Source organism: Drosophila persimilis, unplaced genomic scaffold, assembly GCF_003286085.1.
Source record: "Drosophila persimilis strain 14011-0111.01,24,50 unplaced genomic scaffold, DperRS2 tig00000900-arrow-arrow-pilon, whole genome shotgun sequence".
Lineage (NCBI taxonomy): Eukaryota > Metazoa > Arthropoda > Insecta > Diptera > Drosophilidae > Drosophila > Drosophila persimilis.
Genome location: NW_020825369.1, coordinates 684771 through 707698, shown reverse-complemented (window position 1 = coordinate 707698; position 22928 = coordinate 684771). Strand labels below are relative to the sequence as shown.

Sequence of the window (22928 nt, the reverse complement as noted above, 5' to 3'; positions counted from 1 at the left end):
AGGGGGAGATGTGCATGTAGAATGACAGATCTACATGTCTCATGGGATGGGAGTGGGATAACATGAGATTGAGATAGAATTTTCGAATGAAAATAAAACTAAAACTTAATCAATTTTCTTTTAGTTCCACTCATCAAAAGTATTTAGATCGGAACCTTGTGGTTCCTATCCTTTATAAAGAGCCCCCACTGTACTTGCATTGGCAACTGTATCTGTATCTGTCATTTGCTTCAATCTTTCGATGAATGGAGGTTTATTGTGAAATTCGATTGATATTCCCTTGGGCTCTTGCCTCAAAGATTTCCACTGATTCCGTTCCCTCTCTCTCTCTCGCTCTCTCTATCTCTCTGTCTCTGTTTACCTGACTCTACACTTGACCCCTTTGACCCCTTTTAAGTGGAAAATTCTTGGGGCATTAGAGCTTTTCGCTCTAGACAGAACAGAACGGTTGTCGGTCGTCTGTCAATCTTCATAATCGATATCTGAAAAAGACATCAGAGACCCTTCCCCAACCCCTCCACAGACCCCTCCTCGGACCCATATCAGAATAGTTGTTGCCAAAACCTTTCCATGGGCTCGTATCTCCGGCCTGAGACATTTCCCATGGCTCTGCCTTTTCCCTCCGGCTCTCCTCTTTCGCCTATAGCCCTTCAAGGAGCCGCCTGATCCCCCCCTGTTCTCAGAGCCCATGAACATTTGTCTAATCTCCTAAAAAAACGACAAAAAAAAGAGGAAGAAGGAGAAAGAAACGAAATGACGGGCCATAAGTTTTGAGGCCATTAACAATTGCGTGTTCCTTCGCCATCGACATCGTCATCGAAGACGACATCGTTTCTCGTTTGTCGTCCTGCCATTTGTCCTTCCTTGTTCCATCCCTTCGTCCTCGCATCGTCCTACCATTTGGCTGCGAGGCAATCAAAAAGTTGCGCTTATGCCATTAAAATGGTATTTTTAGTTTTTTGTTTCGCTTTCGGGGGTTTCCACCTCCACCGGCACCACCTCCTCCCTCCTCCCTCCATTTTCTGCTCTTCCTAGGGGCTTGCACGAGTACCTCCTACCTCCCCTCCCCCCGACTACCTTCCGCCTCGTGGCAATGCAATAAATAAGTAAACAAATTAAATGCGCATAAATAATCGTCCAAAGAGACAGGCGAGGGGTTAACGTTAACACATCCAAAAAACTATCATCGTGTGCTAATGTGTGCTGCTTATACGGAGGAGAAAGAGGGGAAAGGAGCAGATAGGCAGCGGTGGAACACTTGGCCAAAGTCTCAGGGCACACGTGTGTCTCGGCCACACACGAAAAGCGGAAGAGGAAGGCACAGAAGGAACTGGCCAGACGAAGACCCATCGAAGAACCGAAGACAAAGAATTGATCGAAGATAAAGCGAAAGAGAAGAGCGTGTGAAGAGTGGGGAGAGAGAGGGAGAGAGACACAACTTTCGAATTTGCGCGCAGAAATTCGTAGCGTGAAATTTTTTGCAAATGACGCAATTTTTTGCAAAAAAAAAGAAACACAAAAAAGCACTAAAAAAAAGAAGCGAGCGAATAGCAACAAAAGCAAAGCCAATGGGGAATGGTGAACGCGGGGGAAATGGGGATAAAAATTAAATAAAATAAAAAACAGAAAAACAAAACCGACAGCCAACTTGTCGTTTGGCCGATTTTGGCGTGACACACATAAAAAAAAAAAAGAAGAGACATATAGCAGTGTGTGTGTGTATCTGTCTGGGGTTTCATGTGTAGTTTATGCGATGATTTGCCGGTTCGTTGTCCGTCGTTCCGTTCGTTGCTGTGCTGTGCATAAAATTATTAGAACGATATAATTTCATTATCAGACAGAGAGGCAGGCACACAGGCCACAGACAGGGCACGACAAGAGAGCAAGAGACACAAGAAGAGGGGGAAGGGGGTAGAGGGGCACAAACAGAGGCAGAGGCAACCGAATGCTAAGAATGCGCGGAAAGTTCATTGGCACACAACAGGGCGTATGAGTGTTTTTCGCTTCTTTCTTCGAGTGGACGTGTGTGTGTGTGTGTGTGTGTGATTTTCGCTGACTTTGCGAGACTTGCAATTTACTGGCGGAATTTATTATTTAATTATGTTTTTACATGCGCCACAGAGACAGGGAGAGAGAGAGAATTTTCTTTGTATTTAGGGTTAAACTGTACTTGAAATGTATCTCATGGATGTGATTTAAACGGGGGTCGGGGCTAGGGGAGTGTGCGGAAATCAAGGAGCTACTATCGTGACTGACTGGAAGGACTATGATGCTCTCCAACGGAGTAGCATCGCCAGTGGCTTTTCTCCAGCCACTGGAAATCTCATTTTGTATCCATGTTGCATTCAACTTCAATGCAAACTAAATTCAATTACAAATTTAAACGTTTTGTGGTTTTTATTGAATTTAACCCACAAACTGGCCGCAATGGCCGCTGGCTGACATGAGCATTGACCATTGACCATTGGAGATTGAAAGAATGGGAGAATGAGATTGAGAATGTTTTCGCTTGTTTCAAATAAGTTTCTTTTTTTTCTTTCTGGATCAATTAGAGAGCCAGACTCCGTCGCCCCGTTCTACCCAAGCACCTTTCCCCCTACCCTCCTCCCCCCTGGAGGCTGGATGCAAATGGATTTGTGGTTGGGTGCAAAAAAGCGAAAAAAAGGGTCACCCTTTAACCCTTTTTTCGCTTGATTTTCGGTTTAGCATTTGAACTTTTCCTCTGCTTTTCTTCTACTTTTCCTCCCTGTTACCCCCTTCCCCCCTTCCCCCATGCCTGCCTGTTTGTGCCCGCGATGGCTTTGCATATTTCAGCGTTTTCGCTCGAATAAAATAATGTTTTTTGGCAAATTTTCAAAAAATGTATCTCAATGGCAGAGCATTCTTATGGAATGGTATGGAATGGAAAGCCTTTTGTTTGTTGCATACAAATTTTATAGATTTTCAACGCCTTCCTTCGAGTGCCAAAATATCCTGCAGCCGAGTCCTGGCAGGGAGCAGCCATCTAGCATCTGCCGTCTCTCTCTGGCGCACATGTGTGGCATTTTAAGTGAAAAACGCCATCGTCATGGCTGTCGTCAACATGCCAATGTCTCTCTATGTCTCCCTCTTGGGGCATGCATCCTACTGCCACCTATCCCACTCCCCGCCACCACCTATCCGTAGCCGTATCCCCGTATCCGTATCTATTGTGTGAGCCAGAGAGCCAGAAGCCAGCAGCCAGCAGCCAGAAGCCAGCATTCAATAACTTCGAATGGCAGCTATTTTCAGATGGAATTTCAATAAAAATACTTTTGCTTACGAGGAAAAGAGTCTTTCTTTAGCCATCGTCAGGCACAGATTATGGCAAGGGAAACGCACGTACAATGGGGAGTATCCCCAGAGTATTTCTTGACCATACTTATCAGATACTTATATAAATATACATATATACATATATATACATACTTGTATAGACTCGTTCTCATGTGCTCTCTTTTATTGTTCGCTTTTTTTGCAGTACGGCCAGCGTGTGCCAACGGCAGCTTCACCGAGCAACACCAATTCGAGCAGCTCCTCGAACACCGGCTCCCAGAGCGGCACACTGAGCACCAGCCTGAGCAACACGACGAACACCAACACGAACATGGGTCCCAACGGCACCGTTCAGAATCAGAACCAACAGGGCGGCGAGCAGTTGTCGAAGACAAATCTCTATATACGCGGACTGCAGCAAGGCACAACCGACAAGGATCTAGTTAATATGTGTGCACAGTGAGTACACAGATACACAGACGGGGGGTAAAGCCTCCCCCCGCCCCCCGTCACCCGTCACCCGCTTACCCTCTAAAAAGAAGCCTCTTCAAATCAGATATGAATGCAATCAAGCATCCTGCAGCCTGCAGCCTGCAGCCTGCTGGCTCCCTGTCCTGCGGTCGTGTCCTGCGTCCGGTGTCCGGTGTCCCTTGTCTCTCTTGTGTCTCTGCGGTCTACCTATCATATTAAATTGTATTATAGGAGACAGGAGGAGAGATGTGCCCCTGGGCGGCAGGCCAGCCATTATGCAAATTCAATTTAATTGTTTTTGTGTCGCTCCAGGCAGCAGCAGCAGGAGCAGCAGCAGCATCAGCAAGAGATTTAATGGGCGATGGTCTTTGAGGCGGAAAATAAGAAGATAGACAGTCGCTATGCAGTTCTCCTTCGACGATAATGGAAAATGCTACTGCGGCGTGGCTTCTGAGCAGAACTATTGGGTGTTTTACGAGTGGAATTCCTTTGAGGAAGAGCTCAACTTTGAGTCGAGCAGAAAGTATACGTTTTGAGGATACTTTTGTAGTGTTTCCTACCAAAAGATACTTTTGTATCTTTGCGTTATTACTGTATCTTTATGATAAAAGCTAAACGTTGACTGCCTTCCCCTTTTTATACGAAAAAGATACTTTAAGATTCCAGTTTCTTAGGCAGATATTTGTTTCCTCTAAACAGATGTTTGCATATGTATATGTATGTTTCAGATATTTTCGCATCTGCGTAATGTAATTTTCCCTCGTCAAAGTCCGGGCAAACACCCAAAGATTGATACTTACAAGTGGCTGCCATCCTTAAGATACTTTTGAGAAATTATCACCATCTTTGGGCATCTTTGGGCATGCCTTATAGTCATATCGTGTGCCTCTGCCGCTGCTCCTCTAAGGATATTCCTCCTGGCCATCGCCAATTGTATCTTTGAGATGGGGCTTGAAGTTTTTCGTTTGCTTGGAGCCACATCAAGCATACCAAATGCCCAGCAGCCATCCGTAACCGAAATGTTGTATGTGACGGACTATTGATTGAGGGTTCGCTCGCTCTCACTCGCTCTCCCCTGCTCTTTCTCTCTCTCTCTCGCTTTGTGGGATAGAACCCTACATCCATATCGAAACCACAGCACTCACTACACCGCACCGCACCACACCCCACACCACTTCCCACAGCGTCATCCCTTCTGCTAATGAGGGGCTAAGCCTCAGTCCCTTCCGCTTGACTGCGTCACCCCCAAAAGCCACCCAAGAGCCACCCTCCTTTTGCTCGATGCCCAAAAGTAACCCCAAAAAAAAAAAAAATGTGATAGCCTGCCCCTGCCGCCGGCCCCCCTCCCATCAAAAGTTTCTGCAAACTAAACAAAATCCACTAATTAGTGCGCACGCTTCATCAATGGCCGCAAACAAACGAAAAAAAAAAAAATTAATTTTTTTGTGGGGGCGGTGGGGGTGTGGGCTGAAACCACCAGCAAAGGAAAAATCAGTGAGGCGGTGGGGTGGGGAAATAAACGTATTATTAAGTGTGTAGTATTACGCATACGCAGCGTGCCCCCGCCCGCCTGTCACAAGTGCCCCACCACTTAATTATGGGTCAACATCAACGAACGAATGAAGGAACGAACGAACAGACGAACGAATGCCATTTCCATTGCGCCTCTCGCATTTTCCTTTATACATAAAAAATAAGTTATTAGTGGCGTCACAGAAGCATAAAAAACTAATGGAAAATCATCAGGAGGAAAGGGAGAAGGTGGGAAGGTGCGCGGGCGGAGGTTCCTTGGTAATAAGTCAAGTAATTAAATAGAAGGTTAATTTGTTTTTGCCAGCTTTTCCGAGCGGGGAAGAAAGTGCAGACTCCTCTCTGCAGCTCTCCGTCTCCCGCCTCCCGCCTCCATCTCCCGCTGCAGGCAATCAAAATAAGCGGCTTATTAGAGAAGGGAAAAGGCACACTGAAAAGGCACAGGCACAGGCAAAGGAAAGCCGAAGCCTAGCCTTGCCTCGAGGCTGTAATATTATTATAACTATGTATTTATAAGGGGTGTTCAATGGGTGGGGGGGAAGGGAGTTGTAACTAAGAAGATATCGATTTAATTCCAACCCCAACCCACTGGGGAGGCAGAGGCACCGGCAGCAGCAGCAGGCAATCAGGCAGCAGGCGCCCTGACAAGCAGCCTGGCGGCTGGCTGTCAGGCAGGATGGCTGTCAGGCAGAAATAGAGCGCTACAGGCTACAGGACACACGGACTAAGTCAATTATGGGGCAAGAATAAATGAGCAATTCAAAGGGGTATCCCCGCCCACGGGGAAGGGATACGGAAAGGGTTCGTTCGTTCGTTCGTTCGTTGTATCCTTTCCGCAGAGGTGCAAATGGGATACAGATACGCGTACCATTGCCTACTTTCGAGCGCCACGAGCATAAAAATTGCATTTTAATGGGACTTTAATTACTTATGCGAAAGGTACAACACAACATTTGTGTGGCACGTGGCACGTGGCACACAGGTACACCGTAGTGTGCAGACAGACACGCAGAGTGAGAGATACATGAATGTGTTTATAATCTGATTATCGCACTCTTTGTGGTCGCTCCCTCTCCCTATCCATCACCCATTCCCCCCATTCCCCCCATACCTCCCATATATCGTCGACTCTCGACTATGGCTCACCCTCTAATTCGCTCTCCCCCTCTGTTCTCTTTTGTATACAACTTTTGCAGATACGGAACCATTATATCAACCAAGGCGATTTTAGATAAAACAACAAACAAATGTAAAGGTATTTTTTTCTTCACCATTCTCATCATTATTTTATTTATGTGTGTTTTTCGTATATGTATTATTAGTATGTGTTTATGTACCCAAAAAATACCTATAAAAATACTACAAAACAACAAAAAAAAAAAGAAGAAAAACAAAAACGAAAAAAAAGTAAAGAGAAAACTAAAATTTCATTGAAATATTATTTTAATTTTTGTTTATTTATTTTATTTTTATTTTTAAGAAATTCTGAATACTTTTCAAAGAATTTCCAGACTTGAAAGATCGAAAAGAATAGATTTCCCTAGATATTGGAGAGCATAGTATTCAGCATTTTCCCCACTTCGATTTAGTTATTGTAAATTGGTTTTTCTTTTGAAACGTCAGATATTATTATGGCTTGTTCGTTATACAAAATATATATTTATACATTGTGTACTATGCTTTTGTGTAGATACAGTATGATTTTGAACCATACCAAAGAAATGATTCGATTGGAAATATTCCGATTATTCACTTGATTTCCCTTCTACTGGATATTGTTTTATGAGTTCCGTTTCCTTCTCATTTCGCAATCGTGTCATTCATGCATTCCACTCTATATATTGTATACAACATACTCCAGTATTACCAGTATTATCAACTGCTACAGATGCACCCCAACTACTACTACTCTACTGCTAATGATAATGATAATGATAATGACAATGACCATAACGATACTATATATATACTATAATATAACCGATAACTGAACAAGCTGTAAAATTTGTCCAACTGTGAAAGGCTTTCTCTGTCGATGTGTGTGCGTGTATTAATATAAATATAGATTTTTCTCTTCGATTTTATTTCATTTCCGATTTAATTTATATATTTTAAAAGATCCGAGTTCTTTTTAGTATTTTTCAGTAATATTTCGCTATTTATAGTATTGACAGTATTTTATTTAGTATTTTTAGCATTTATTCAAATTTGTTTCTTGGATTTTTTTCACAATTTTTCTCTGATTCGTTTCAAAAAGATGTCTAGTATTCCATTATATTATGAATATTTCGTATAATTAAGTTTGTCTATTTTTTGTACTATTTTTTGGATTTGTTTTGCAGTATTTAATGTGTATTTTACTTGAATTGAAGCCAAATTAATTATTAATTAAATTATCACCCGTTTTTTCTTCTCTTTCTTTGCTCCGCTCAATAAATATTTTGTTTTTGTTTCAATTTTGTTTTCGTTGCACGTGACCCAACACCAAAAAATATACGGACATATATTCGTTTTATTTTATTCGCATTTTTTTTATATCGGTTCTTGATTGAATTCCGTTTTCAATTTTCAATTTGTGTGCCAACAAAAACTATTGGAAATCTAAATAAACACCACACACACTCTCTCTCTGTCTCTATCTCGATATATCGTATATATATATTTATACATGCAATTAAAAAAATATATAAAAATAAATAAAAAATTCCCCCACCCACAACCCGTCAACACAACCCGCAACAACACACAAAAAACAAATACAACAACAAACAACAACAAAAAAAAACAACGAAAAACAAAAACAAAATATGCTTTTTTGCAGGTTACGGCTTCGTCGACTTCGAGCAGCCAGCCTTCGCCGAGTGCGCCGTCAAGGGACTGCAGGGGAAGGGCGTGCAAGCTCAGATGGCCAAAGTGGGTATCTGGGTGCTTCATAGGCCGGCCATTGTACGTTTGTTTGCATGCAAGTAATACTCACCCCCCACACACCGCCCAAAAAGAAGTCCCCATTCCCAACCCAACCCCAACCCCGAACCCCAGATCCCAGAACCTGAGAAACCCAGTCGAAACCCCAGTTAAATCCATATCAATCCCCACCCGCCTTAAATCCAGCTCCAATTCATCTATTCATTTCGTTTACTGTACTGACCACGCCTCCACCAGCTGCCTTCTACTTCTTCTAGCTCCTATCTAAGTTTTTTCTAAGTTTTTCTCTAGAATTCTCTCCTCCTTGTTTAATGGCTGATTAAGTTTCGATTAGTTTTTAATCCTCTTCTGGAAAACTCCTTTCAAAGCGTGGCAAAGCAAATCTCTTTTTTAAAATTACATGTGTATTCTTTTCACGTTTTTTTCTGTATTATTTCTGTTTCACATCCCTCTCGAATCCTGCCCCAAACCCGTGTCCTGTCAAAACCCAAAACCAATCCCCTAGCCCATCCCCTAGCTCGTAGTGTTGTTTCAAGACTCTCTTTGTATAACCGTTTGTCGTATACCAAAAACCACACATACTCGTACTTATCCTCCATTATAACCGAACTAGAGACTACAAACAATTTGTCTAGTATTTAAAAAACCTGAAAAACCAAAAATTCTAGAACTTAACGCTCCCTTTTGTTGGTTTTCTTTTTCGCTAGAGGTAGTGTTCCATTGGATACAAACAATCGATAGATATGACTATAATTAGTGTACATTCGATATATTCGATTGAGAATTAATGCATTTATTAATGGCATTCATTAGTTATGAAGCAGACAGTCATCAAATAAATAATCCTTCTCTTTAATCTTCCTTTAGCAGTTGCAAAAAACAATTGAATTATTGAATACAGAAATACTCCACCACAAAAAAAAAAAAAAAAAAAAAAAATACCAATAGTGTCCATAAGTGAGAGATTTGTTTTGGTAAATTAATTGCATTAAGCATTATAGTACAGGTATTTAATTGTAATTATAGCGTATAATCTCATGCTCATTAGGTATACACAGCATACCACATGCATATATACTGCAGTATGTATGGTATATACTCGTACTCGTAGTATACATATAGATAGGTATCCTCCATAAAGATATTCGATTTAGGTGTAGTTTTATGTATATACAGCCCCCTACTCGTATAATCCACCAAGTTAGTCATAAAAAATACGTTTATTCTATTTTGAAGTACATTTAGACATTTTTGAACCTCATCCCACCATTACACCCCCCTTAGGGGATTCTTACTTTCAAAGCGGAACTCCACAGATTATAGAACACACAGATTGAAGCAGATGTAAAGATGTTCCAACCAAGAGCGGCGTAAGCTGTTGATCCCTCTCTTAAATGAGACGACGTATAGCGAAGTGTAACGAAGAAAGTGAGAGTGAGCAAGCGATTGCTTGCCTTCGGCCGAGGGCGGCTCTCAGAGACACGTTCTACAGACTACGGATGGACCCTCGAAAGAGAGTAGATGTGGCAGTGACCACTGCTTGCATGACGATGATCATGATCCTTCATCTATGTGTTCTATAATCTCTGGGTATACTTTATAATAACATGAACTCGTACTTTTGATATTTTCTTTAAGTATTTTCCATCCTTTTGATCCATTTTGGTTTCTATTTCAAGATAGCTATAAAGAAAACTTATCCTAAAACTTAAGTAAAATATACATCAATCTTTAGAATATCATTTTTTTTTTTTTGATCAGTTGATTTTGGATTGTAGTTTAGTTCCTAAACATCTGGGAAATATGGGTAGATTCTAGCAAAAAAAAAAAACAAAAACTCATTGATTTAAGTAGAGAAAGTCGCCCCAAACCCAAACCCAACACCCAACACCCGCCACCCCCCATTCGCCACATCTCCATTTTGGGGGGGTGGAGACATTCCACTTGTAAACATGCCACAAACAATAATTAGCAGCCACTTAACAGAGGCTTATGGATTGCTGGAATCTGTTGGAATCTGTTGGAGTCTGCAGCTATTTAGCCATTCATTCGTGCATAAATTAAATAATTTGTGAAACAAATCAAAAAGTTTTTATCGTTGATGGAAGAGCTTATGCGGCTCCCCCTCTCGTGGCATTAAATGCTCATTAAAAAACATGCAAAAACATGGCTAAAATAAAAAGGTTTTGTTGGCCAACAATAATCGAAACACACACCGAAAAACACACATGTACTTTGGTATTTGCGTAGGCCTTAAACCATAGAAAAACCATAGAAACACACACACACATGAAACATCTCCAAATAGAAACAAGTAAATATATATAGCGTATGAATCGAATCTCTCTCTACATATATATATATATATCTCTCTCTCTCTCTTCTGCTATTACATCATATATATATCGTATATATATATATATATTCATATATATTCAACTAAATATATATATTCTACATATTCAACTGTATAAACCGTATACTCGTGTATTTTGAAGTTATAGCCAGCCAAACAAAAAAAAAAGTATATAACCACCAACCTGTACTACTACTACTCCATCTACTACTACTACTCCAACTACTACTCCAACTATTACTCGTACTGCAACCTGCTCTTGAAACAGTTGTGTTGTTTGTTGAGTTTGAGTACGCAAATTGCTACAAACCTGTGCCGGCCAAAATATCAATCAAACCAAATACCAATCTTAACTCTAAGTATAAACAACAACAAACAGATCTCATTTAAACCCTAAGACATACCATATACTAAATCAGCTGATCAGGTATTTAACTTAGTTAAGCCATCTCTATACCACCATCTCCAGTCTGTCATATATCCATACATGTATGAGGGAACACCGCCAAAGCCACCACCACCACCACCACCAGCAGATACTGTATCTATCTATATCGAAAAGTTCGGGGGGGTATATATTTTGTGATAGGTCTATGGATGCTCCCTCTCTCTGAGAGAGGGAGCTCCTTTTTTTGTGTTGTGTTTAAGATATTGCTTAAGTCTGTGAGGCATTCATACACCGATACATTCTCATAGCAGTCAGGCACACTTCACACAGATACACCCACACACACACACACACACACACTAACACACGCACACTAACACTCAGACAACAGACAACAGACAAGCCACAGATAAAGAGTTCGACAACACAGATACATTTTTGGAAAGAAATTTGAATTTTTACTAATGACAAAATCTCTCTATGTTCTTAATCTCTCTCTCTACTCCCCTCTCTCTCTCTCTCTCTCTCTCTCCCCGTCTCTCGTTTACACACATACACATACATATGCACACACACACACACACACACACCCACACGTACACGTACACGTACACGTACACCTATACCACAACAATGCTTACTGCCAATTGCTTTTGTGTAACGTTTAACATTTGTGTCCAACAACAAAACAAAACAAATCAAAAACCAAACCAAATCCAAACTAAAAACTGATTCACTTCGATTGATCTTCAACCAACAACCACCAAACGCAACAATCAACCAATCCACCGAATACTCCAACGAATACTCTCCACAACCCTGTGCGTGTGCGTGTGTGTTGAACTCTGACCCGAAATCCGCATACAACAACCAACACAGCAACAGGAACAGGATCCCACAAATTTGTATATTGCAAATTTGCCGCCCCACTTCAAAGAAACTGATCTGGAGGCAATGCTATCGAAATACGGACAAGTTGTTTCGACCAGAATATTGCGTGATCAGCAGATGAACTCAAAGGGTAAGCATATAGCCCCTCAAACACCCCATAGATCATAGATAAATATATCCATTCTTCTTTTTGCTTAGGCGTTGGCTTTGCCCGCATGGAGAGCCGCGAAAAGTGCGAGCAAATCATTCAGATGTTCAATGGTAACACAATACCGGGTGCCAAAGATCCACTATTGGTGAAGTTCGCCGATGGCGGACCCAAAAAGAAGAATCTCTTCAAGACCCCCGACCCGAATGCCCGTGCGTGGCGCGATGTCTCCGCCGAGGGCATACCCGTCACCTATGACCCGAGCATGCAGCAGAACGGTGTCAGCGTCAATGTGGGCACTCCCATCGGTGTGCCGTATTCGCGTTTCGGTGCCCCCCAGGTGGGTGGCTATCCAGTGGCTGGGTCCCAGTGGATACCCGGCTACATGATGACCCAACCGCTCGCTCAGGTAGACGATCAGGTGAGTTGCAACAACAACAACAACAACAATCAGCAACAGTGACAGCAATCTTTGATGAAAGAATGGAAGGGAAACTAATAGAATATTCCGTCTCTCTTTTTGCAGTACATGCAAATGGCTGCCGCTCCGCAGTTGGGCGTCACCTCATACAAGCCGGAGGCCGTCAATCAGGTGCAACCACGCGGCATTTCGATGATGGTCAGTGGCGACACGGCCGTGCCATATGGAACTATGATGCCACAGTTGGCCACCCTGCAGATTGGCAACTCTGTAAGCAATCGACCGATCCTCCATGGCCCCCCGCATGTCCGTAAAGGCTCTTTCTCTCGAAAAAGAAGTGTACCCCCGCACAGATATATAGCATATACATATATCTGATCCATATACGTATAAATATATATATGGTTTATATCTGCTTGGATTGAAAAGAAAGAAAGAGAGTTCTCTACCACTTGCCCCATGCCACATGCCACACCTGAAGCGGCACTCCTTGAACCGAGGCCGTGTTCTTGTGTGCGCCTCGCCTCGAATGATAATATCTTCAATAATTTGATATATAATTTGTACTCTTTCTATTCTTTTCTTTTATTCCTTTCTCTCGTTTTTTTGTTATTTGAAATGTTTTGCTTTGGTTTGTTCTATATACATTTTTCGTTTCTTTTCGGTTTTCTTTTATAGAACTTTTCTCCATCGTTACAGTATATTAGTCCAACTTATCCATATTATGCACCACAACCAACTATTATACCAACAATGCCAATGACAGATTCCGAACAGGCTAGCACAGCTGCATCACCCGACGAGGCATACACACAGTATCCACATCAAGCCGCTCCCAAATAGGTCTTCGCGAGGTGAGTGATGTCTCTCTCTTCTCTCTGTCTGTCTCTGCATCTCTCTGTCTGACTCTCTGTCTCTCTATGTCTCTGTTCCCTGTTTTGCTCTCACTCTCTCTCTATAAATCTCTGAGTCTGAGTTTCTTCAAGCTCTCTTTGTCAAGACCAACCCCTAATACACCCCACCCCATAAAGTTCTCTAGAGAAGAGTGTTCCATTCCCCCCAACCACATCGTCCCCACCCACACCCAACCATCAAAAACTGATTTAGTTGCCATTCCTTTATTCCATTTTTGGGTTGTAGCACACTACACGATACTCGAATCTCTTGCGTTAGCCAACACTGTTTTGCATGTGCGCCGTGCGCTCTTAGAGCTTAGATCTGTCTCTCGAACCAAAAATACCATACACCCCCCAACCAACCTCCCACCACCAAATAAACCCAAATTGATGATCATATATCACTCGCCTCCTCATTTCATTTGCTTTGCATTCAGAGCTTCTTTCCAAAAACTGAAACTGAGCCCTCTCCCAGGGATTCAACGTTTCCCAACACTGCTTGAACACACTTGCCAACACTGCTCACACACACTAACAACAGATACACTGACAATCATCGGCTTCATGTGTTTTTGAGTGCTGCCTGTTGTTGCTTGCCTGTTTGCTTCAGATATCTGTTCAATCACCACCAAATCAACCAATCAATCAATCAAATACTATATTTCAATCAATACTAAAAACCAATGTAATTTTACTTGTTTTTTTTTAATGCTGCTTTTTAATGATACAACAACAAAAACAACAATGACAATCGACAACATCACTTCTCTATTTCTCTCTCTATCTCTCTCTCTCTCATATATACAGTATAGTTACTAAGCAGTCTAATCACTGGTAATCCGTACTAGGTAAATATCATCCATGTACTGCATGAGTCCTCCCCCGCTCCCCCCCACTACCGCTCCAGACCAAAAAAAAAATCCCCTGAACTACAGAGAATCGTTTAACATTATATTTGATCGTCTCTAATGGAAGTTTCGTTCATTCTAGCTATAATCTGTTAGTACCCCATTTGAGTACTATATAAATTGGACGAGTGAGAGAGCATGCCCCAGAGCAAGAGGAGGAGGAACATCAAACACTACAACAACAACAACAACAACAACAACAACAGCAGGAGCATCAGAAGCAGGAGCATAAGCAGAAGAAGCAGTAGCACATCGGATATAGAAGATAACCACCACCACCACCACCACCACTTGAACAACCAACAGATCGAACATTCAGAATCGGATAAATCAGACAAGAAGACAAGAAAACCATGCAGTTCACATAAAATAAATGTTTAAAAATACAGATACAGATAAAGATAAAGAAAACAGAAGAAATCCCGAAACCGAAAGCTAAGAATCAGAATAATGTTTAAATAAGTGAGAAATGGAGGAGATGAAGTTTAGGAGGTACATGATTTGAGATGCATGTAGGCAAGCGGAGAAGAAGGAGCAAAGAGCATAGAGAGAGAATAGAGAGCAAAGCAGAGCAGAGCAAAGCAAAGCAAAGCTTCCAAGCAGAAAAAAAGGGAAAAAGAAAGAAACGAGTAAAAAGGGAAGAAAGCAAAGACTAAACTTAAATAATAGAAAATAGTTATACACTAAATGAAAACAGCAAGGATCCGCACAGAGAAAACGGAAGCAGAAAGAGAAACAGCAAAGATGCTTAACAACAGAAGGGAAAATCAGAAAATCAACAACAAGAACAACAAACGATAGGCAGTCGAAAATATTTACAAAAAGAGAACTGCTAAAAAACAGGAAGATAAAATAAATAAAGAAAGAAAGGGGGAAATTGAAGGAAAGTAAAGGAATGCAAAAAAAGAGAGTAGAGGAAAGGAAAGGAAACGAAAAGAAAGTCAAACGGGGGGCAAAGTTAAGTAATGGATAACTTGAGGAACATCTGCAAGGAAATCCAACAGCAGTCGGAGCTCTAGTTAAGATCTAGTTTCGTTAAGTGAGGGAAAAAGATAAGGAAAAGCAAAAGGAAAACTGCATGGCGAACGATCCCCCGCGAGAGGATCGACGTGAAAGAGAAAGAGGATGTAAAAATAGAAAAAGAAAGAATACAAAAATATATAACTATTTTGCTAATTTTGAGCTAGCAAAACAAAACCTAAGCAGACAGAAATTTGTGAAGTGAAATGATGAGAAGCGGAAGAAACCGAAACCCGAAACTAAACAAAAAAAAATTAATATGTGTGCAATGTATGTTAAAAAAAAGAGTAAAGAGTAAACGAAGAAGAGGAGAAAATAAACAACAAGCAAACCCCCAAAAACACTTTGATGATGAAAACAAAAACAAACAAAAAACAAAAACCTAAATCTTAAGTCGAACTTCAGCAAAATCTAGAGAAAAAGAAACACGAAGAAAGCGAAAGTATAAGAAAAAGAAAAAAGAAGAACAATTTTTTTTGTACCTTATAGGCAACATTTTCTTTGTTTTTGTGGCCTTCTATAATGAAGAGTAGGGGGAGGCAATCCCCCACCTATGTTTTGTTCTGTTTGTCTAATTTGTAATATTTATTTTGTATTTTGTTGAACAGTGTTGAACAGCACAAAGCAGAAGCTGAAGAAGAAAGATAAAGATAGAGAGAGCAGCAGAAGCAGAAGCAGAAAGCGTAGATAGCGACAAAAACATGGGAAGATCTTCGGTTTCTTCTCCCCCATTTCCTCGAATGAAAATGCAAATTGTATAAAGCAAAGATCCAAAAACAAAACAAAACGAAAAGAAAATGAACATGAAAATGAAAAAACATGTCTATCTCCCTTTTTGACGTTAATTTTTTTTTTTGTGCTATCCAAGCAGTCAAAGGAGAAGACGAAACATAACTTTAAATGAAAAACAAAAAGAGAGGATGAAAAAGATTCCCCCCAAGTGGGGCGAACACTAGTTTAAGACTTAGCGAAAAAAACAAAAAGTAAAACTAAAAAAAAAACCTAAAGAATATAAGAAAAAATTGCAGTAAGCAGCAGATTCAGTAGCTCTAGAGATCTAAAAACAATGGAGAATAAGCGAAGCGACAGCGAAGGCAAACGATGGAAGTGCGAGTGGAAGTACGAGTAGATTTAGAAGTAGAAGTGAAAGTGAAGAAGAAGAAGAATGGATAAAGAGGAGGCAGAGAAAAGAAAATCTTGTACTAGTTTTTAGCATATTTTTTGTGCTCATCAGTCGATTTAATGAATGAATTTTTTGTAGCTGTCTACAGTTTTTTACGTTTAACTGTTTTTTAGACATATTACTAAAGGTAAAAACCGAGATAGATATAGTATTTTTTTTCTGCAAAATGCAAGAGAATAAAAGAAAACGGATGGAGGAGATAAACGGATGATTAGGAGGAAAGGAAACCAAGAGGCAAACACTTTATAAAAGGGAACGTAGCAAAAACCAACCAACAGAACACACACAAAAAGTAGCAAAAAACAAAAAAAAAAAAAACAAAAACATGGAAAATAAATTGGAAATTGTAGCACTGTAGTTTAGCTTTTGTGAAAGAGGAAGGGAAGAGCGAAAAGATAGAGAAGAAAGTGAAGGGAAAACCGAAAGGCAAAACGATAGAACGGGATAATGTTGGAGTGAAGTTTTTTTTTTGAAGAGTTAGCCAGAGTTAGGATCAACAGCCGAAAGAAGAGAAGCAGAGCAGATATAATAAAAAATAAGATTAATGTTTAAAGAAGAAAAAACAAAAAAAAAAATAAGAAGCAGCAGTAAGAAAGAAGAACTACGTTTAGTGAAACTTAGTTGATAAGCGAGGATTTCTTTAGTCTTGTAAGCGTCTCTTAAGTAGAGTTTGGAGAATGTAGAATGTAGAATGGAGGTTGGAGATTGGACAATGGAGAAGCAAGTTTATAATTGAAATTGAACACTTTTTCAGAGCCTAGCCTATATTTATTTTCTGGACACAGACACACACTTAAACACACACACAAACACAGACATAGACGCAGACAGACATCCATTGTATTTGTGATTTTTTCGAATTTTTAAAAAAGAGAAACAGGAACGAAGGATGTGAGTGCGCGGATCCAAATGGAGTGAGAGGAATAGACAGATCTGGGACAGGATTGCCAACTTGCATTCGGACACACACACACACACACACACACACACATATACATAGAGGACGCATAGGGGACACTACTGACTGACACACTCACAGAGAAAACAACATTCCTGAGCAAAGTCTTTGAATTGATTTGATTTGATTTTCGTATATGATGTGTATGGGGACTGGGACTGCCAACACGATATCTCGGTTTAGAGCTGTCAGGTCGCATCAGCCACAAGATCATCTGCATATATATCCACATATTATATAGACATAACATACATACTATATACAAAAAGTAAGAAACACAACGCCAAAAGTCTTCCTAAGCCCAAAACCAAAACCTCAACAAAATATGCAAATGTTATTCTTGTTTTCTTCTTACTACTTACTCGTATGATTAATTTGCTTTAGACTGACTACGAACTAAAATTTAAACAAATTAAAAATAAAAACAAATGCAGGATGGACACACACGGACACACACACACACACACACACACAGACATACATAAATATGTAGCTCTTAATGCAGGCATCGGAAAAAGTTTCTAGAGGGAGAGGGTGAAAGCGAGGGATCACGGGAAATATTTTGCCAAAACATTCCAAAAGCAAAGCAATGAAAATGAAAATGAGAAAATTCTTGGGGAAGGATGCCTGCATTTCTTGTCATCGGCAGAAGAATCACAAATACAATAGCAAACGAAATCGAACTAAAATATGTATGTTTGTAACTTTTTTCAATTTTCCACACACTTACACACACGCATACTCGAACTCTCTCACACACACACACAACACACACAAAGTGCAATTTTTTTCTATAGTTTTTATTGATTTTTTTTTTTTTTTTTTTTGTCGTTAGCAGCAAACAACTTAAGCAAATTGAGAAAGCATTAAACTCTAAGTTATTTATAAATCGATGAGGGAAATGCGATGAGGGATCCATCCCTCCCTGGGAAGGCAGAAATGAAATGTATGTTTTAGGCAAAGAAGAGAGGAGAAAAGAAGAGAACGAGTCGAAGGAACGGAGGAGCGTAAACTAGTATATAAGATCAAAGCATTAGCGAGTAAGTTTAGCGAACCTAAGTACAGTGTTGACAGGCGCGAATGAACGGAAGACAGCGGAGCGAAGCGGAGCGAAGCGATAAAGAAGAAGAGTATCGACGAGGTAGGACATATAATTTTTAGAGGGTAGTCAAAAAAGAGGAGTCGCGACAGGCGCCCCATTAGCTTGGTTAGTTGGAGAGCGATGACCGACACACACATCCACACACACACCACACACCACACACACACACACACATGTAGCAAGTTGTAGTTTTTGTGTAGTTAGAGAGAGAGAGCTAGCGAGCGATAGAGCAGTGTTGGTAAACGCCGCGCTGCGCCGTGCCGCACAGTTTGAGGTTAGGTTTAATTTTTGGAAAAGGAGGAAAGTAAAGCAAGAAAGCAAGAGCATGGGTAAACAATAAAATCAATCGACGAGAGCGGATAAGGAGAAGAAGTAGTGTTCTAATCTAAAAGCTATACTGATTTCTTTTGTGTATTCGACAAACTTGAAACTCGTTTGTGTTGCGTCTGTATTTTGTTTTAATTTAATACGTTTTACTTTAGTTTTTTAACTAATTTTAAGTAGTTAATTTATTATTTGTCTTAAAATCGCAGAGACCCCATTCAAGATACAAGATTGCTTGGGTTTCTCGCCAACCCAAAACCCACCCCCCTTCCCCCACCACCCCATTGAAGACCTCTCGCTGGCATAGGAGCGAACCGATTTAATTTGATGCGAGTGTTGAAATAATTTTTAAAATGCAAAAAAATGTCTAGTGCGTAAAATTGAAAACTAAACACAACAAAAATTTCAATAAAAACCTTAAAAAAAAAAACAAAAGACCTACGTAAATAGGTTGCGGTTTTTATGTGTTTTTTTTATCGGCGTTTTTCCATTTCTGCTTCCGTTTTGCGTTTTTTGTTTGTCTTCGATGTGATTTCGTAGTAGTTAAATGTTTGCTATGTGGCTAAATGGCCCGCACCCCACTAACCACACCCCCCACATATGTATCCACATCCCGCACCCAATAGTTTCCAAGTAAAAAATTAATTAAATTTAATTAATTAAACTGTATTGAATTGAATTGAATTGTGTTTTAAGCAGGAGAAGAGGATGCACACTTAGTCGTCTTAGTCGTTGTTTAGGGGCGGAGCAGAGGCGTGCGAGGAGCATGGAGAGGAGGAGAGGCGAGGATGAGAATAAATAAACATTTTTTAATTAAGCCAATTTAAGGAAATGATGAATATATATTTTTTTGAAACTTTTTTGACAAAACCAAGAATATAAACGAAACGAAACAAAAAGAGAAGGGAGAAAAACCAAATGAAAATACATAAAAGTAAAAGTACTCGTCAAAGGCAGCAAGCAAGGCAGCAGGAAAGACACGACCGAAAGCTAGGCAAAGGAAACAAGCTCATTAATTTTAAACAAACACACATACATAAAACAAAAGTTTCGATAGGAGGATGAAGACGGAGAGGGATAGGAAGAGGGAAGCGCGCAAACGAGTCGTCGCGAACCGAACCGAACCGAACCGCAGTGGGAGAGGGAGAAGGAGCAGGAGGCAAAGGAATGGAACAAAACACGACGACAAAGGCGTAAACTAACTTTAAGTAAGCGTAAAATGCAAGCAGCTAATTAAACTTAGAACAGAATACTTAAATGAGAGTAATGTACATTTCGCTTGTTGCTATTTTTAAGTTTTAAATCAAAGTCTTTTAAAGAACTTTATTAATTTTTTTTTCTTATTAACAATGATAAAACCCAAAACCAAAAACCACAAAAAAATTAAGCATAGCAAATGCGCAAAAATAAAACAAAAAAAAACTATATCTCTCTTTGTAACTCTCCAGGAAAATAAAAAGAAACCAAACAAAAACTGAGGGAAGAACGAACGAAAAACGAAAACATGAAGAAGAATCCTTTTCAACTCTCTGTGTATTTTTTAAGGTATTATTTTTTGCATCAATGTGACGCTTTTAAGCATTTTTTATATGGCAAAAGAATTGTATCTAAAACTCTAATAAAAGCTAAAGAAAACCTAAGGACAAATGACAACAAGAAAAATGCGAAAATGCGAAACTGCGACATCTTTGCTACAACTTTCAAATTTATACGCGTACTTTTTGTGCCCTCAACTTGAATGCAAAAAACCATACATTGAAAAACTGAATTGGAGATCAAGAGATACAGTTAAAAAGGAACTAAAAGAAAACAAAAACAAAACAAAAAAAAAACCGATTAAATAAAGAGAAATTAGTTTAAGCATAACATTTTGCAGCTTTTGTGCTTATTTCGCTTAAGAAAAGTAAGACTAGTTGAACAAAAAAAAAACCAAAAGTAAATGAAGAAAAACATTACATCTAATTGTAAGTAAAAAAAGAATACAAGAAACGAGAATAGATCAGTATAGAACAGAACAGACAGAAAGAGAAAAGAGGCAAGGAAGAGAATCAAGCAAGAGCTAGGGAAAGGGCACTCTTAGCCCAACGACAGGCGGAAGAAGCAGAAGGCGTTAAACCGAACATAGCAAAAGATTTAAACGAAGCAGAAGAACTCACAAAAGTAAAAGAAAAAGAAAACGTCTCTTTGGTAAGAAAAACAAAAGAAAAACCTAAAACCTAAAGAGCAAAAGCTGTCATCCAAAACCCGAAAAACAAAAAAAAAAAAATGAAACTGAACTTTTTCTGAATCAATAAAAATTGATTTTCTGTAAGAAAACAAAATCCAAATGTACTTTTTACTTCAGCAGCAATGGAATTCATGTCTTAAAATGCTAGATACACGGTACCTACACATTTGACGAGGAAACCGGTCCAGAAAAACAAAATTTCATCATGCCAATATTCTATTTACTATGTATAGGATAGGATGTGGTCCTATTTGTCCGAAACATAGCGTCACGAACATTTGACTGTGCAAACAATTAAAATGCCAGTCTTTTCCCTAAGCTATATCTCTATTTACCGACTGATCTGTATCCACCTCCTTAACGTGGAATAGGTTTTTTATGCCAATGGACAGAATGGATCCTCGCCATCCATGGAAAGTATGAATCTCCAAATAACTTCTTTCCTTCCCACTTTAAAAAATTTTTATTCTGCCGTATTGCAGAGATATAGCGTGCAGAAGAAACCAGTATTTGCATGATATGCAGATACAAATCTTCGGAAGGATATATCTCAGGCAAATAAAGCGAGATCGGCGAAGGACCTACTTTCCCAGGACCGTGGGGATCCAGCCTATCGAACGGCGTCAAAATCGACTACGAAAATGAGGCCGATTTTTGGCAAATTTAATGATGTAACCATGGATGTCCTTTTTTCTGGTACCAATCGGTAGGCAGGAGGAAATGACGCGTAAGTGAATCAGTATATAATTTTAGACATATTTTAAAATATATCTTCTTTCACAGAGGACCCTACGCTTTACCGCAAACTGAGTCGTATCCGATTTCCCACCGCCAAAAGGAGTCCTATCTAAACCTTACCGAGACGTCATCGAGACAGACCGAGTTTTATCCCAGCCAGACAGAACCGTATCCCAGCAGGACAGAAGCGCAACCCTTGCAAGATCCGAGCCGAATAAGCCATCGTAATCGACCTGGCCATCGAGAACAAGGACTCTCTCTATGGCAACCAATGGAGGGGCTACGCGGGCTACTAGACTCTAGAAAGATCTCGTTTTTCTTAAGTTTAAGGATATACGCGTACATATATTTAGATAGTAGATACATATCTTTTCCACTTGTTTTTTATTTATACTAAGCTAAGTTTTTATCAATAAAACTATTAAGAAATAGTCCTTGCTGTGTTCTTTATCCTGGAAACTATCCCGATTATCCCGATCGGTTCACAAATAGCGGAGAAAACCAAATAGTTTTTATTGCGGAAAATGTCCTTGATCCTTGATAGGGACTCCATCAAATCAGGGACATCTTTTCGATCACAGAAAACAGGATATATATTTATGGAGAAATTATCCTTGATCCTTGGTCCTTGATAAGGACTCCATTAAGTCAGGGACATTTTTTCGATCACAGAAAGCCGTCGCACGTCCCGATCGGGCCACAAATAACGGAGGAAACTAAATATGTATGATTGGAGCTGGTGGAATCCTTACCGAAGGATCAAGGACATTTTTCTGGTCACGGCGGTACATAGCACGCCCCGATCGGGCCAGAAGTAAAAGAAAAAATAAGATATATGTCTGGAGAAAATATCCTTGATCCTTGGTCCTTAATAAGGACTTCAATAGATCAAGGATGTTATTCAGAACGCAGAAATAAGGAAGAAGCCAAGATATATATGTCTGGAGAAAATATCCTTGATCCTTGGTCCTTGACAAGGACTCCATCAGATCAGGAAAATCTTTCCAATCACAGCAAGCTATCGCACGCCCAGATCGGGCCATAAATAACGGAGAAAATTAGTATTTTTGATCCTTGATATCCTTGGTCCTTGAAAAGGATTTCATAACATTAGGGACATTTTTCCGAGCACAGGAAGCCGTCGCACG

The 22928-nt window shown here is 39.9% G+C and overlaps 1 protein-coding gene across 4 annotated transcripts; it reads left to right on the top strand.

The window, feature by feature from the left end:
* Window positions 1-3478: 3478 nt before the first annotated feature.
* LOC6603576 (protein alan shepard) lies at window positions 3479-13267 on the top strand. 4 transcript variants are annotated; one of them, XM_026993814.1, is made up of 7 exons: window positions 3479-3753; window positions 6492-6544; window positions 8117-8241; window positions 11844-11985; window positions 12054-12424; window positions 12506-12694; window positions 13103-13267. In XM_026993814.1, the coding sequence occupies exons 1-7, from the start codon at window positions 3626-3628 to the stop codon at window positions 13265-13267; spliced, it is 1173 nt and encodes a 390-aa protein (XP_026849615.1). In that variant the 5' UTR covers window positions 3479-3625. The 4 variants fall into 4 exon arrangements, with proteins under 4 accessions (XP_026849615.1, XP_026849614.1, XP_026849612.1 ...); XM_026993813.1 differs by having other exon boundaries at window positions 3551-3753; window positions 6492-6550; window positions 11850-11985; window positions 12530-12694; window positions 13124-13267; XM_026993811.1 differs by having other exon boundaries at window positions 3551-3753; window positions 6492-6550; window positions 11850-11985; window positions 13124-13267.
* The last annotated feature ends 9661 nt before the right edge of the window (window positions 13268-22928 follow it).

What these genes read in the sequence shown, in the direction of transcription:
- LOC6603576 (XM_026993814.1), top strand. Translation starts at nt 3,626, where the DNA reads ATGGGTCCCAACGGCACCGTTCAGAATCAGAACCAACAGGGCGGCGAG. An exon ending in TGCTTCATAGGCCGGCCATT is followed by an intron (nt 8,242 to 11,843) that starts GTACGTTTGTTT and finishes CAACCAACACAG; the next exon opens with CAACAGGAACAGGATCCCAC. An exon ending in CCCTGCAGATTGGCAACTCT is followed by an intron (nt 12,695 to 13,102) that starts GTAAGCAATCGA and finishes TTTCTTTTATAG; the next exon opens with AACTTTTCTCCATCGTTACA.